At 57.0% G+C, this 14,642-nt stretch overlaps 1 protein-coding gene across 4 annotated transcripts in view; it reads right to left on the minus strand.

The window, feature by feature from the left end:
- Positions 1-2,195: 2,195 nt before the first annotated feature.
- LRFN5 (leucine rich repeat and fibronectin type III domain containing 5) overlaps positions 2,196-14,642 on the minus strand; it is a 40,324-nt gene continuing 27,877 nt past the window's right edge. For 3 of the 4 annotated variants that reach the window (XM_038139054.1, XM_038139055.1, XM_038139056.1), the window contains exons 2-3: positions 10,271-11,678; positions 7,536-9,316 (exon numbers count right to left, since the gene is read on the minus strand). In XM_038139054.1, coding sequence (XP_037994982.1) covers positions 8,404-9,316; positions 10,271-11,658 — 2,301 coding nt within the window. In that variant the 5' untranslated portion in view covers positions 11,659-11,678 and the 3' untranslated portion in view covers positions 7,536-8,403. Of the gene's footprint in view, positions 2,614-7,535; positions 9,317-10,270; positions 11,679-14,642 lie in introns of those variants that run through there. The other variant, XM_038139057.1, reaches the window with a different exon arrangement.

Raw genomic sequence — 14,642 nt, forward strand, 5'->3', positions numbered from 1 at the left:
CTGAATGAGGGGAATAACGTGATGGTAATGCGGGATGAGATTCTAGGCAGGATGTGGCCTGTGCAGCTGGAACTTGGAGCACGTTGGTGTCACGAGGTGCACAGCTGAGCGCAGGATGCCAGAGGGAAGCAGCAGCCCCTGCTATTCCTGTGCCTCACACACCTGGGCCAGGCGTTTGCTCTGCCCAGCTGCTCTGCAGACCCCAGTGCCCCTGCTTGCTCCAAGAAAGGTCAGTTGTGCTGAACTCCACTGGGGGAGTCACTCCAGTCTGCAGAGAGAGAGGGGTGGCTCTGTGGACTCAGCATGCCCTGAACATTTTATTGAAGGGTAGTTTGTCTGGGGCTCAGCCCCTTCCAGAATTTAAACCCCATTTGCACTGCCCAGCAAGGAAAGGGAAGAGCAATACCTGCTGTTACTGTGATCCACAGGAAATCCAGGCTGTGTGCAGTGCCAGAGGCATCACTGCTCAGGCTTGGTGAGGAAAAGAGAGATGATCCAACCCTGATCAAAGCCTTGGGTCTTCCCCTTGAAGTGCCCACCCTGCATGGCATTCCCTGCCCTGGATGAATCATGGAGCATCTGCCCCGGGGTCTGTGGGGCGACACCAGCACTGGACTTTTCACACAGGCACAAGCCTTGGGTGCCAAGCTTGCGGTCTCCTTGCCAATGTCACGGGGTGAGTCCTGTGTCTGTGGCATCAGAGGAGGAAGTATAGGAGGGGTGAGGCTGATGGGTGAGGCTCCTGGCTCAGCTCAGCCTCTCCTCCATGGACTGTTGTGTCCTGGGGAGGTGTTGATGTCTCTGCTGCCACAGACAAGCCACGGGCAAGTCACTGAGCCCCAGCTGAGGTCCCTCATCAGCACAGCAGGACAGGGGCCAGCAGTGGCACCAGGAGAGCCCCATCTGGGCAGCCCAGTCCTGGTGACAACACTCCAGAGCTGTGATCTGCTCTCCTGAAGTTAAGGCTGGCTGATTCACTGTTCTGAGAAAGCTCTAATTATATCTGTGAGCCAGATGGAATGCTGACAAGGGAGAAAAGAAAAAAAATCCCAAAAACCCCTTTGGTCTTATTAGAGGAACAAGGCAGGGCTGTGTGGATGGAGGGACTGGGGCAGCTTGAGAGTCCCAGGCCAGTCCCCAGCTGTCCCCCCACGCCGGGCTGTGCTGTTAGGGCTGGCACTGCCCCAGAGCCCCTGGCACACGGTGCTCTGTGCTTTGCCTGCCCCAGAGCCCCTGGCACACGGTGCTCTGTGCTTTGCCTGCCCCAGAGCCCCTGGCACACAGTGCTGGGGCAGCCTGCAGCGCGGTCACCCACCACAGGCCGCCTGCCCTCCTGGCACAGGGAGGGGGCTCCGTGGGAAAGCCCCAGGGCTGTCCCCAAGGGCAGATGGGGCTCCCTGTGCCTGAGCCTGTGTCACTGCCCAGCACCAAGGGGCAAAGCCAGGCAGCTCCCTGGTGGCACGGCTGTCTGACCCAGCTGGTCACCAAGGGCCAGTGGCACCAGGGGCCATGAGCCAGGCACAGCTCACTGCTCAGAGACACAGGAGTCACCCACCATTGCTCCTGCAGTGTCCAGCCCTACCTCACCCTGCTCAGCTGGGCACCTGGAGCCCGGGCAGCACGGGGCTCATGTGGGCACAGACCCCGGGCACCACGGGGTTCATCCATGGGTACAGACCCCAGGCACCATGGGGTTCCTGTGTGGGCACAGACCCCGGGCACCATGGGGTTCCTCCATGGGCACAGACCCCAGGCACCATGGGGTTCATGTGGGCACAGACCCCAGGCACCATGGGGTTTATGTGGGCACAGACCCTGGGCACCATGGGGCTCCTGTGGGCACAGACCCTGGGCACCATGGGGTTCCTCCATGGGCACAGACCCTGGGCACCATGGGGTCTCTGTGTGGGCACAGACCCCGGGCACCATGGGGTTCATGTGGGCACAGACCCCAAGCAGCATGGGGTCCCTGTGGGGGCACAGACCCTGGGCACCATGGGGTTCCTCCATGGGCACAGACCCTCGGCACCATGGGGTTCCTGTGGGCACAGACCCTGGGCACCATGGGGTTCCTCCATGGGCACAGACCCTGGGCACCATGGGGTCCTCCATGGGCACAGACCCTGGGCACCATGGGGTCTCTCTGGATCAACCAACCTGCCAGGCACAACCCCGTGCATCAACCAACATGCCCATGCCATTGTAGTAAAACATTTATTGTTCAGGTGATGGAAGCTACCGTGTTTACAGCTCGTGACCTCACCACTGGCGACATGGAACATGACTGGGACTGCAGCTGTTGCCACCAGGTTTTTCATCATGATTTTTAGTTATAAAAAACTTGGACACCAGAAAAAACAGGTATTTTAGACTTCAAGTGGTAGATGGGAGCTGGGAGACCTGTGAGGGGGAAGACAGTTCATGGAGGCAGCCGGCCTTGCGGGCCTCGCGGCCCGGGCTGCAGTTCAAGTACGGGTTTCGCAGGGCGGGAGCGGTGCCAACGTCAGTGCTCGGAGAGCTGGAACCGGATTGTTTTCTGCCGAGGAGCAGCATCGGGGGCAGCGCTGTCGGGGAGTGCAGAAGGGCTGGTGTCCTGCAGAGAGGCCCCGGCTTCTGCGCAAAGAGACAGAACAGACACAGTGAGGGCACGTGAGCAGCAGCAGCCCTGCCATGGCCAAGGCCACGCTGGTGCGGGATCACAGCACGGGCCCCAGGGGCTGCCAGGGGCCATTCTGGGCACCCACCAAGGGCCCCAGGAGCTGCCAGGGCCATTCTGGGCACACAGCACCCACCAAGAGCCCCAGGAGCTGCCAGGGGCCATTCTGGGCACACAGCACCCACCAAGAGCCCCAGGAGCTGCCAGGGGCCATTCTGGGCACACACCAAGAGCCCCAGGAGCTGCCAGGGGCCATTCTGGGCACACAGCAACCACTGATGGCCCCAGGAGCTGCCAGGGGCCATTCTGGGCACACAGCAACCACTGATGGCCCCAGGAGCTGCCAGGGGCCATTCTGGGCACCCACCAAGGGCCCCAGGAGCTGCCAGGGCCATTCTGGGCACACAGCAACCACTGATGGCCCCAGGAGCTGCCAGGGGCCATTCTGGGCACCCACCAAGGGCCCCAGGAGCTGCCAGGGCCATTCTGGGCACACAGCACCCACTGATGGCCCCAGGAGCTGCCAGGAGCCATTCTGGGCACCCACCAAGGGCCCCAGGAGCTGCCAGGGGCCATTCTGGGCACACAGCACCCACCAAGAGCCCCAGGAGCTGCCAGGGGCCATTCTGGGCACACAGCACCCACCAAGAGCCCCAGGAGCTGCCAGGGGCCATTCTGGGCACACAGCACCCACCAAGAGCCCCAGGAGCTGCCAGGGGCCATTCTGGGCACACAGCAACCACCAAGGGCCCCAGAAGTGCTGCCCAGCCAGCTGAGCACTGCACCAGGGGTCCCAGGAGCTGCCACAGAGCCAGCAGGGGCAGGAAGCAGCAGCAGACCCTGCCCTCGGCCCTGGCACCCGCTGACTTGGTGGCACGTGTGCTGCAGGGGCTGGGGCAGCAGAGCATGGCAGCTGACAGGGGCTGGGATAACAGGATACAGGGCTGACAGGGGACTGGGATAACAGGAGACTGGGCTAAAGGAGACTGGGCTGACAGGAGAATGGGCTGACAGGAGACAGGGCTGACAGGAGAATGGGCTAAAGGAGACTGGGCTGACAGGAGACAGGGCTAACAAGAAACAGGGCTAACAAGAAACAGGGCTAACAGCCCCCAATGTCTCCACACACACCTCTGCCACAAGTCTTGTCACCATCAGGGAGTGCAGGCACAGCACTGCTGCTGCTGCTGCTGCTGCTGCTTCAGGGAAAATCCAAAAAGACAGCCCCCAAAACTCCCAGCAGAACCAGGAGAGCTCATTGTTCCAGAACCAGAGACTTCTCCATTTTCTAGATTTGCTTCTGCCCTTGCATAGGCCAAGCCTTTGCCCACGGCAGGGACTCCAACTGTGCACACTGCCAGGGGTTCACACAGAGCTGGGGACACCAGAGCAGGGCAGCAGGTGGGCACAGACACAGCACCCACCCTCCTAAGGACTGCGTGCACGAGGAAAGGTCACTGCAATGAGGGTGTGCCATGTGTCACTGTCCTGCCCCACACCAAGCCCAGGGCACAGGGACAGCCCCTAGGGCAGCTGTTCCACCACCTCGCCTGGTCCCACTGCACCGGCCTCCCCTGGCACCCAGCACAGCCCCACTCACCTGGGGGAGGGCAGGTGTGCCACTGCCATGTGCAAATACCAGCCAGGCACCGCTTCAAACTCATCTCTGGGTGCTGTGGGTTACAGCCCCCACAGCACAGACTGGCCACGGGAGCCGAGGCCAGGTGAGGGTCCCTGTGTGCCCACCGAGGGGGCTGGGCTCCAACCCTGCCTGGTTTTCCTCATTCCTGCCCCCAGTGGGAAGTTCCCCTGCAGAGGAGGTGGCACAGCTTGCACACACCCCTGCGGGTGCCTCTAGAGCAGCAGCCTGGCAGTGCAGGAGGAAAACCAGCTCACACCAAGCCAGGCACACCAGCCGGGGCTCACCTCTCAGATTCCTGACCCGGACACTCCCAAAGTGCAGTTCCCGAAGCGACCTGAGGTGACACAGCACCACAAAACCTGGAGCTGATTCTGTTCACTTTAATGCAAACACAGTCCCTGATGTGCCATGTGCCACATTGGCTCTTTCCCCTTCAAGTTTCCTTCTCTCCAAGCCAAGCTGCCCTTTCTTCCCAGCAGCAGCCCTCACACTGGCTCTTGTGAATGAGCCGATTGCGCTGAGGCGCACAGCCAGCAAACCCAGCACATGCACCTCCTGCTGGGCTGGTGTCACTGGGGGCTCTGGGTGCCGTGCCGGGCACCACACCTGGCACAGGCCAGGTCCGTGGGGTCTGTGCCTCTGTGACAGCCAGAGCCAGCCACTCTCCAGAGCCAGCCACTCACTCTCCAGAGCCAGCCACACACTCTCCAGAGCCAGCCACTGTGCAGAGCCAGCCACTGTGCAGAGCCCAGCCACTGCACAGAGCCCAGCCAGTGTGCAGAGCCAGCCACCCTGCAGAGCCAGCCACTGTGCAGAGCCCAGCCACTCTCCAGAGCCCAGCCACTCTCCAGAGCCCAGCCACTCTCCAGAGCCAGCCACCCTCCAGAGCCAGCCACTGTGCAGAGCCCAGCCACTCTCCAGAGCCACCCAGCCACCGTGCAGAGCCCAGCCACTGTGCAGAGCCCAGCCACTCTCCAGAGCCAGCCACCCTGCAGACCCAGCTGAGGCAGCAAGGCCTGAGGGGCAGGGAGGCGCCCTGGGCTCGTGTCCCTGCAGAGCCCTCCACAGCTGGGGGTGATGCTGAGGCCGCAGCACATCACACCCCCCTTCCATCGCCTATGGTGGGCAGTTATTGCTGTTTGGGGGAATAACCTGGTGTTATTCTGATCCAGGAGCACCTCAGCACTTTTTCTGTCTCACAGTTGGCAACCTACGGTTTTCGCAGAACAGAAAGGACAGAGAATTTCCTCCTCCATGAGTATTCCCACACTTTGAATCAAGCCTGAATAAAACAAATGTCCAGCTGCACAGTTATTCCAGTGGGAATCGATGATTCCATGCCCAGGGCATTCCCAAGGGATGAATGATCCTGTCAGCCAGGGAGAGAAGCTGGCACGAGAGGAACCCCTGGCTGCCCAGATCCCCTTTCCTGCACTATCAGCAGAAATAAACCACAGGGCCATATGGTCCCTGCACACTGCTTGACACAGAGGCACCATGGACAGAACATCAGCTGCAGTGCTTAAAAAATTATTCCTTGGCGTGAAAAACTACAAATAGAAAAATAAACTTCCTTGAACCACAAACACCATTAGTATTTTAGCACTTTCACAAAACATCACACAGATTTGGGTCCAGTTTTAGACAACATATAAAAGCATTTTCATCTGATGTTTTTAAAATGCATGATTAAACCCAACCACTCCACAGCAAACCTCCAACACTCTCCCTGTACCCCAGGCTGGGGGGAAGGTGCCTCTGCCAGCACAGTCCCTCACTGGGGCTCCGACCTTCACGTTTGACCCACTCTGGGCCAAGCCCTTGTCACCAGACTGCCAGCCCAGGCCACCCCTGTCCTCGACAGCACGTGTTTAATAGCTCCCTTCTGTTCATGCAGTGCTCATGGGTTGGCACAGCAATCCAAGGAGGGATTTATTGTAATTTTTTAAACTTTTCCAGCAGGAAGCAGGTTTTCTCATTTTGAGGCTTTGTTTCCTATTTGGTCTCTGCATTTCCTGAGGGAAGCAAAAAGGGTTTCTAAAAATGAAGCAGCCTCTTCCTTTTAGGTCCTTTACACCACCCTCATTGACTTTGTTCTTCCGTGACGGGCAAGAAAATCACTCAAAGCAACCCACACTGGCCAAGAGCATCAGCCCTACGCTGCAGAGTCCTGGGGACACAGATGGGGTGCCAGGGGCTGTTCCCCACGGTGAGATGCTCCCCCTCACCTGCCCTGGGGCTGGCTGCTGCCCTGGGTGGAGCCAGGCTGGCCTCAGGCACCTGCCTGGGTTACTGTGCCCCCAAGAACAAGCATACAGGGCATAAAATCTAACTATTCTCTCTCTTTTATGGCCACAAAGAATCTGTTGAACCTGTTATTTGGCATCTGAGAATGCACAATGCTCAAATATTCAGAGTTAAGCTGTCTCTAATTTGAATATGATGACCATATGAGTTTAATTAATATTAACTGCAGGCTTCCCTTTACAATGAGCAGAGCAGCTGCCATCCACACAACGAAATTTGTGCCTGCTGTCCCCTGCTGCTGTGGGGTTCTGTCCCTACAGAGTGGCCCAAAATGGCTCTATCCCACAGGCACCACAATTAAGAGCAGCTGTAAGGTGAGACCATCATCCCCCGGGCCCTCGATGCACTCAGGGACTGAAAAGAACTGGACCAAACCATAAAGCTCAGAGGAAATATGGCCCAGGAGTCTAGGACAGCAGGAGATTACCATCAATGCCCGACCAGCTGAGGTGACGAATGGCCACAACCCTGCCGGCTGCAGCCCTGCCTGCCCACCTGCTTGCCCACCTGCCTGCCCACCTGGGCACTTGCTTGCCCACCTGCCCACCTGCCTGCCCACCTGCTTGCCCACCTGCCCACCTGGCCACCTCTCTGCCCCTCTGGCCGCCTGCTGGCCCTGCTCCCGGCCCTGCTCAGCTGTGCCAGCGCCCCGAGGTGCCCCAGCCCCGCTCCCTCGCAGGGCTGCAGGACAGGGCGCTGCTGCAGGATGGACAGACAGGGCGCTGCTGCAGGACAGACAGGGCGCTGCTGCAGGACGGACAGACAGGGCGCTGCTGCAGGACAGGGTGCTGCTGCAGGACAGGACAGACAGGGGCTGCTGCAGGACAGACAGGGCGCTGCTGCAGGATAGGGCACTGCTGCAGGACAGGACAGACAGGGTGCTGCTACAGGACAGGGCACTGCTACAGGACAGGGCACTGCTACAGGACAGGGCGCTGCTGCAGGATAGACAGGGCGCTGCTGCAGGACAGACAGGGCGCTGCCGGCACCGCGGGCTCTGGGCGCTGGGGACCAGGGTCAGACACCTGGCAGGGAGAGCCGCTGTGGGCTGCCAGTGCTCCAGTAGCACCAGCCAGAGCCCAGAGCTGGCACAGGGGAATGACCCGCGCCCCGGTGCCTCCTGGTGCTCCTCCAGCCCCACGGTGGGAGCTCTGCAGCACCACGGCCCGGCTCCGGCGGGGCAGTCACCGCGAGGCTGGCTGGCGTACCGAGTGAATATTTTATTTTACACAACATAACAACACAGCGTTGTTGCTCCTGTACAGCATCTGCCTAAAAACAAAGGCAACACCATTGTCACGGAAAAGAAATATACAGTCTGACCGGTTTAAAAAATATCATTTTACTGATTGATCCAGAAGTGGTTATTTGTTAGCTTGGAGGAAATTGCATTTCCTTTATAAAAGGCTTTTTCTGTGAAAACTCTCTCTTTTGTTTTCTGCTACCGCAGAACCAGGAAGCCAGTCCTAGAGCAGGGAAGGCACTGGTGCTGTTTCGTGCTTTTTTTCACCCCTTAATCTTTTTTTCCTTTTTTTTTTTTTTTTTTTTTTTTTTAATCTCTGAATGTTGCCTTCGGTTTTGATATTAAATAAAACCAAACGAAAACTAAATAAACCCCCGTGTGCACTGGGTGGCTTATACAGAACCCCGCATGAACAAGCCATTAATCAGCGAGACAGCAGTGGACATCCAAATCCAATTCCCTGGGAAAGGGAGTTTCACACAATGTTTGGTGGTTTTAGTTAAAATAAGAATTTAAAAAAAAAAAAAAAAAAAGAAAAAAGAAAAAAAAAGCAGGTCACACAGTGCTTTCCAATATCCACTCAGAACTGGAGAAAGTTGCTTTTCCGCTATCGGCCCCGGCGCAGTCTGCCTGGACTAGCATCCCGTTCATGGACATGCTCCGCTTGGAGCGCAGGCCGGCGCCGCGGGGCTCCAGCAGCTCGCCGCCCAGCGACCGCCGGCGCTTGGCTCGGGACGCGTCGGCCGGCAGCGTCAGGAACTTACTTGGCTTGGATTGTGCTCTTTTGAACGTGGGGGCCGCGTCGGGGGGGCGGCTGGCCAGCTGCAGGGCCGTGGAGTTATTTCTGTTCGAGTTCTGGGGCTCGGCGCTGCCGCCAGCCTCGCCCTGCGGCTCGCTGCCGGGCTTTGGCCCCGACTTTCGCTTCTGCTTCTGCGACAGGGAAGTGCTGGAAGTCCAGGCGGGAGGCAAAGCGGAGGTAGTGGTGGCCGAGTCCTGGCTGGAGCCGGTGTCCGGTGACTGCGTCACGCCGTCGCTGGCAGCCTTGCAGCACTGGATGCCCTCCTCGTGCCCGAGAGCCTGCTTGGACATGGACTGCGACAGCACCCCGCTGCAGCCCTGGATCTGAGCCCCGTTCGTCTGCGAGTACACGTTGCTGACCTTGGTGGCCTTCTGCTGCCCGTTGTTGTTACACACCTTGTAGCGGATCATGAGGATGATGATGAACACGAGCACGGACGCCACAATGATCCCACCAATGATGATAATCATGGTCCCACCCAGGAACTGGGACTGCATGAAGTGGCAGCGCACGTAATCCTGCTCGGTGGTGAACTGCGTGCAGCCCACGACTCTGGTGGCCGTCAGCGAGGTGATCCCGTCGTCGTAGATGGCCAGGACGCACAGGTCGTACATCGTCCCCGCAGCCAGGTTGTTGACCAGAAAGGTTTTGCTCGTGGGAGGTATCATTCTGGGGGAGAAGGAAACCAGTGTGAATGAACCTGGCGGACACGCCGGCACCTTCCCACCCTGCGGGGCAGCCCAGGCCGTGCTGGGCGCCACCATGGCTTGTCCACGGTCCCCGTGGGGCTGATCTCCATCCCCCCATCTGCTTCTGCCTGGCCTTCCATGTAGCAGCAGTCGCTGCCAAGGCACAGCTCAGCATAGCAGAGCCCCCCATTAGAACCACCACACCAAAAACGTGGAATCACAGGATCACAGAATGGCCTGGGTTGGAAGCAACATTTAAAGACCATGTAGTTCACCCTCCTGCCATGGGCAGGGACACCTTCCAGCAGACAAGGCTGCTCCAAGCCCCGTCCAGCCTGGCCTTGGGCACTTCCATGGATGAGGCACCCGCAACTTCTCTGAGGAGCCTGTGCCAATGTCTCACTGTCCTCACAGGGAAGAATTTTTTTCAGTTACCTGATCTACAGCTACCCTCTTTCAGTTTAAAGCCAGCACCCCTTGTCCTAGTAATGGATAGAGAAATTCACAGAAGAAATGACCAAGCAAAGCCAGTGCTGAAGGGTGCAACAGCTACACCTGCCAGCACAGAGCCCCCCTGCACAGGCATCACCAGAAAGCGCTGTGAGGAACATGCTCACAGACACTGTCCTCCCTGTGCTTCCACAAAGCTGAGCACATTAGGCACCATTTAATCCATCCACCTTCACAACCTTTCTCAGATCAGTTCAGAGGATTAGAGGTCCACTTGGATTACCTAAAAATAACACTGTTCTAAGTAATTTTCTCATTTGTGAGTAGAAATGGCACAAGTCCTTCCTGAGGCTCCCACCATGAGCTGGGCTCTGCTCAGCTGGCATGGCACAGGAACTGCAGCAGAGGGGCTGCCCAGGCCAGGCCACACGGCAGCACCAAGCACCCAGCACGGTCCCACACGGGCAGGCTGGGGCTGCCTTACCTGTAAACAAGGGAGTCATCGTAAGTACCATTGTACTGGATTTGAAACATACGTATCCCAGGTATATTCCTCTGAAAATTGAATTTCAGCAGAGCCGTGGAGGACGTCGCTTCCGCGACAACCACCTTCTTATCCTGGCTGACTTTAGTATCCCCGTTGCTACTGCTCGCATTGGAGCCCGACTTGGTGGATGTGGAGATATCCGAGGAGCCGGGGTCAGGCTCGTGGATGTGGTTTGTGCTGTTCAGCAAGTGGGGGAGTTTGATGATGTGCAGGTCCACCGTCTGCGTGGCCTCCCCCGCGGGGTTGGAAGCAATGCAGGTGAAGGAGCCCGTGTCCTTCACCGTGGTGATAAGGATGTCGAGCGTCCCGTTGTCGTACACCGTGGACCTGGTGGCGTTGGAAATCAGTTTGCCCTCGGGTGAAATCCAATGGATTGCTGGCTCGGGGTCACCCCGGGCCTTGCAGCGCAGGGCTGCCCGCTGCCCCTCCAGCACCCGCAGCTCGTGGGTGTGCCGCGTGATGAGCGGCGGCTCGCAGAGGAACTCCTCCTCAGGGATCGACCAGAAGTACCGGCCAGACAGCAGCGTAGGAGAGGCACAGGTCTCCAGGTCATCCTCCCTGGAAAGGCGCCTCAGCCACAAAAGCTCACAGTTGCAATGCAAGGGGTTCCCACCAAAGCTCAGCGCAAATGTCGAGGGGCTGATAATTCCTGAGGTTGCCAGCACCTGAGCGCGCTGGAAGAGCGGATCAGGCGGCAGCTTCTGCAGTTTGTTGGATGTGACGTCCAGCCTGGTCATCTTGTGGAGGTGGGAGAAGGTCCCCTTAGGAATATGGTCAATCATGTTGTGGTCAAGACTGAGAGTGTGCAAACTGACCATTTTCTCTACGGCATCCCAAGGGATGGTTTCCAGATTGTTATAAGACAAATCCAATTCCTCGAGAGCTAAAACATCATCAAAAGCTGTGGAAGAAATTAAAGTCAGCTGGTTGTTGTTCAGTATCAAGTGGTGGAGATTGGAGAGCCCACTGAACATGTCATTAGTGATCTTAGTCAATCGGTTGCTGTTCAAATGCAGAGCCCGCAAATTGCGCAGGTCGGCAAACGCGTGAGGTGTGATAAAACTGATTGTATTCCGGGACAGCGTCAGGTCCACCAGGCTGGTCATGTTGGCAAAGTCTTTCCTTTTAATGTTTGTAACAAAGTTGTCCGCCAGCCGCAGCTCCACGGTCCTCCTGTCAATGTTGGGAGGAACAAACAAGAGCCCTTTCTTGGCACAAAGGGTGGCGAGGTTCGGAGACAAGATCTGACAGACGCAGCGCTTGGGGCAGATCTGAGCTCGCACCGCTACGCCAATGAACAGCAGAAACAAAAGCAGTTTTTCCATTGTAGAACAGATTCAAGAGCCTGCAAGGGAGAGCAAACAAGGGTCAGTCTCTGTGAGATAAGACGGCCATAATAAAAAAGCCAAGACAGACAGTCTGAGGTTAAACCATGGAACTGAAGTTCAGGTAGCAGCGAGTCACCCTCCCTGTGTTACCTGGTCCTTCTCCATCTCCCCATCCTGACACAAGAGTGCCTGCCAGGAGTACAGCTGAGAGTCAGGGATGTTTGCAGCTCCACGGATACACACTGACACTCACATACAAATGACAAAGCGATTGGGAAGCCTCCCTCGGGCTCCTCCTGCTAGAGCCCTTCCTGCTGCCCAGCACAGCTCCCCATCCCGGCACAGCCCCTGACCTCCCAGGCTGTTGGCCATAGTGACAAATGGCCAGGCACAGAAAATGAGGAGGGGTTCATGTGTGCTTCACTTGCTCAGCTGAAACTCTCAGCGGCCTTGAAATCGCAGCAGCTCAATGGGTTTACAGCCATCTACACTGAGCGTTTAAGCTCTTAATGCTATTTTCAGAATAAACTCAGAAGGAGCTGATTTTATGTCATTCAAACTGCAAAAAATGCAAATAAAACAAAATGAAACAAAAAAAAAAGCCAAAAAACAAAGCAAAACAAAAATAAACCCAAGAAAAGCCCCCACAACAGAGATCTAAATAAGAATGGATCTTGGGCTAATTTTAGCTGATCACAGCTTTCCGGCTCCCCCTGGAAAGCCCAGCGGTTCAATCAGCTTTATCGCTCACACTGCCGGGCCCGCTCCTCTGGCAAGTGGGAGCAGGGCTGCCAGCAGCAGAGCCCACGCAGCTCAGCCAGATCACCCACCAGGGACTGCCCCAGAGGCTTCCCGGCACGGGCAGGGGGAGGCTGGGGGCTCCTCCCTGGAACAGGAGGAAGCACAGTCCCGGGGAGAAGCACCCACGTGTCCGAGGGAATCGTGCTGCTGTGAGCTGGGGTGCTCAGAGGGGCAACCCGCTGCCACTGAAGCACTCAGCTCCCTTTGGGACTGGCACAATTATACGTGTTCAGATTACTCAGACCCATTACCACCCCAGAGATGCATTAATGAAGCTCAGCTGAAATAAAGTTTCACAGCTAGCCAGAACTCTTGAATCGTCATTGATATTTAAAGACATTTAACGTCAGAACAACAATTACTGCTCCTGTTGTCCGCTCCATCCATAACCCAAACCAAATCTGTGGTGCCGTGCAAGCAGAGGCAACAAAATGATCAGTGAAAATAGCAGCCCTAAACCCTGCTTTTCAGCACAATCACTGTACATTCTTCTGATACTTCTAGGGACTGCAAGTATTCAGGACTACTCCAACTTCTGAGCTCCCACTAGAAAAATAAAAGCCTGCTACTGCAGTCCAAAGTGGAGTGTGCTGCTGGGGGCAGTGCTGGGAGCTGCTCCCATGAGCAGCACCATTCTTGCTGCCATGACTTGCAGCAGGAAGCAAAGGGCCATGGCAGTATTCAGCTATGCTCCGTGGACTCACTTGCATGACAGCACTGCAAATCAGGGTGGCCCTGCAGGTGACAAGGACCTGGAGAATGGCAATGCCAAGCAGCGAAGGAAACTGCCTGCTGCAGCCCCCAACCCCACTGGTGTCACCCACCAGCCACCTCCCAAGCCAGCAGCTGCACTTCATGGCCAGGGACTGTCACCTGTCCTTTCCAGGCAGGACTCTGCTCCTTTAATGCACGTCGGGTAAGGACTAGATTGGAACGGGCTCAGCAGCTCAGGGCACCTGCAGCACAGCCACTGGGGTCCCTGGGCAGCCTTGGCGGGGGACACCACACTCATTTCAATTTGCTAACTTAAGGCTGCCAGTTTAGATTCATGGCTATGATTAAACTCAGGTGCCTGGATTCAGCCAAGTCCAGTGCTACAGCTACCCAAGACTAACACAAGCTTGACCCCAAATCAGCAAGTTCTTGAGTTTGGAAATACCATTACAAGATGAAACTACTTAAACAACAGCTGGGATGACAAGGTTGTCACAGAGTTACCTACCAGCAGAGGTGAGTTTTTTGGATGTTAAGAGAGTTTTGGATATTGTCTCTGCCAATATCCTCAGGCCAAATGCCCGGCATGTGGCCAGAGCTGGATGCAATGCCATCAGTGAACATCAGGCTCACAGGGCTGCAGTAAATGGGGCAAGACCAGCCCCCCTGGCACGGCGAGTGGCCAGCACTGTCCCCCATGACTTGGGTTTAGGGACAGTCCTCTGCCGTGACTCTCTCAGTGACCTGGGCAGGGAGGGGAGTGCACCCCTCATCCACCTGCCAATGACACTGAGCTAGGAGGAGGGACTGAGCCCTCAGAGCATGGGGTGCTTATGGGGAGGTCCTGGTGATCAGAGGGCTGAGCCCCCACCAGCCCTGACTGCAGCCAAGACCAGCGAGGATTTGGCATCTGGATGCCTCAGCTGATGGAAAGAGCAAAGCCACACCTGGATCTACAAGAGGCAGCTGGTGCTCCGGGTTGTACAGGGATGGGGATAGATCATCCTCCCCAGCCTGGGCATCATCCCTGGCTGCAGGGAAACATTTCACCTCCTTGCTGAAAAAACACGGAGCATTTCTTCCCAGAGTGCCCGGTGCAGCAGCCTTGTGGCTGTGGCCCACCACTGAGGCATTCCAGACAACACCACCAACTGCAGGAGCTGGTGGCTTAGGACAGCCATCAAAACCCACACCTGCTGAAAGTCAGCCTGGACATGTGTGCCCTCCTGTCCCAGCACACCTCATCCCCCACACTGATAATTTGCTGAGATAGCAGCGCTGACATGGCTGAGAGTCATTGCAGAAAACACCTTTTTGACTAATGAAACAGCCCCTGGTGCACCCTGGGGCACACACAGACCCTCTGGCCAGCACTTCCTCAGGCAGACTCCCAGCACAAACTGTGACAGGTGCTGGGGATGGCCAGAGTCAGCCTAGCCCGGCGGGACACAGCTGTTCTGAGCCCC

Source organism: Motacilla alba, chromosome 5, assembly GCF_015832195.1.
Source record: "Motacilla alba alba isolate MOTALB_02 chromosome 5, Motacilla_alba_V1.0_pri, whole genome shotgun sequence".
Classification (NCBI taxonomy): Eukaryota; Metazoa; Chordata; class Aves; order Passeriformes; family Motacillidae; genus Motacilla; species Motacilla alba.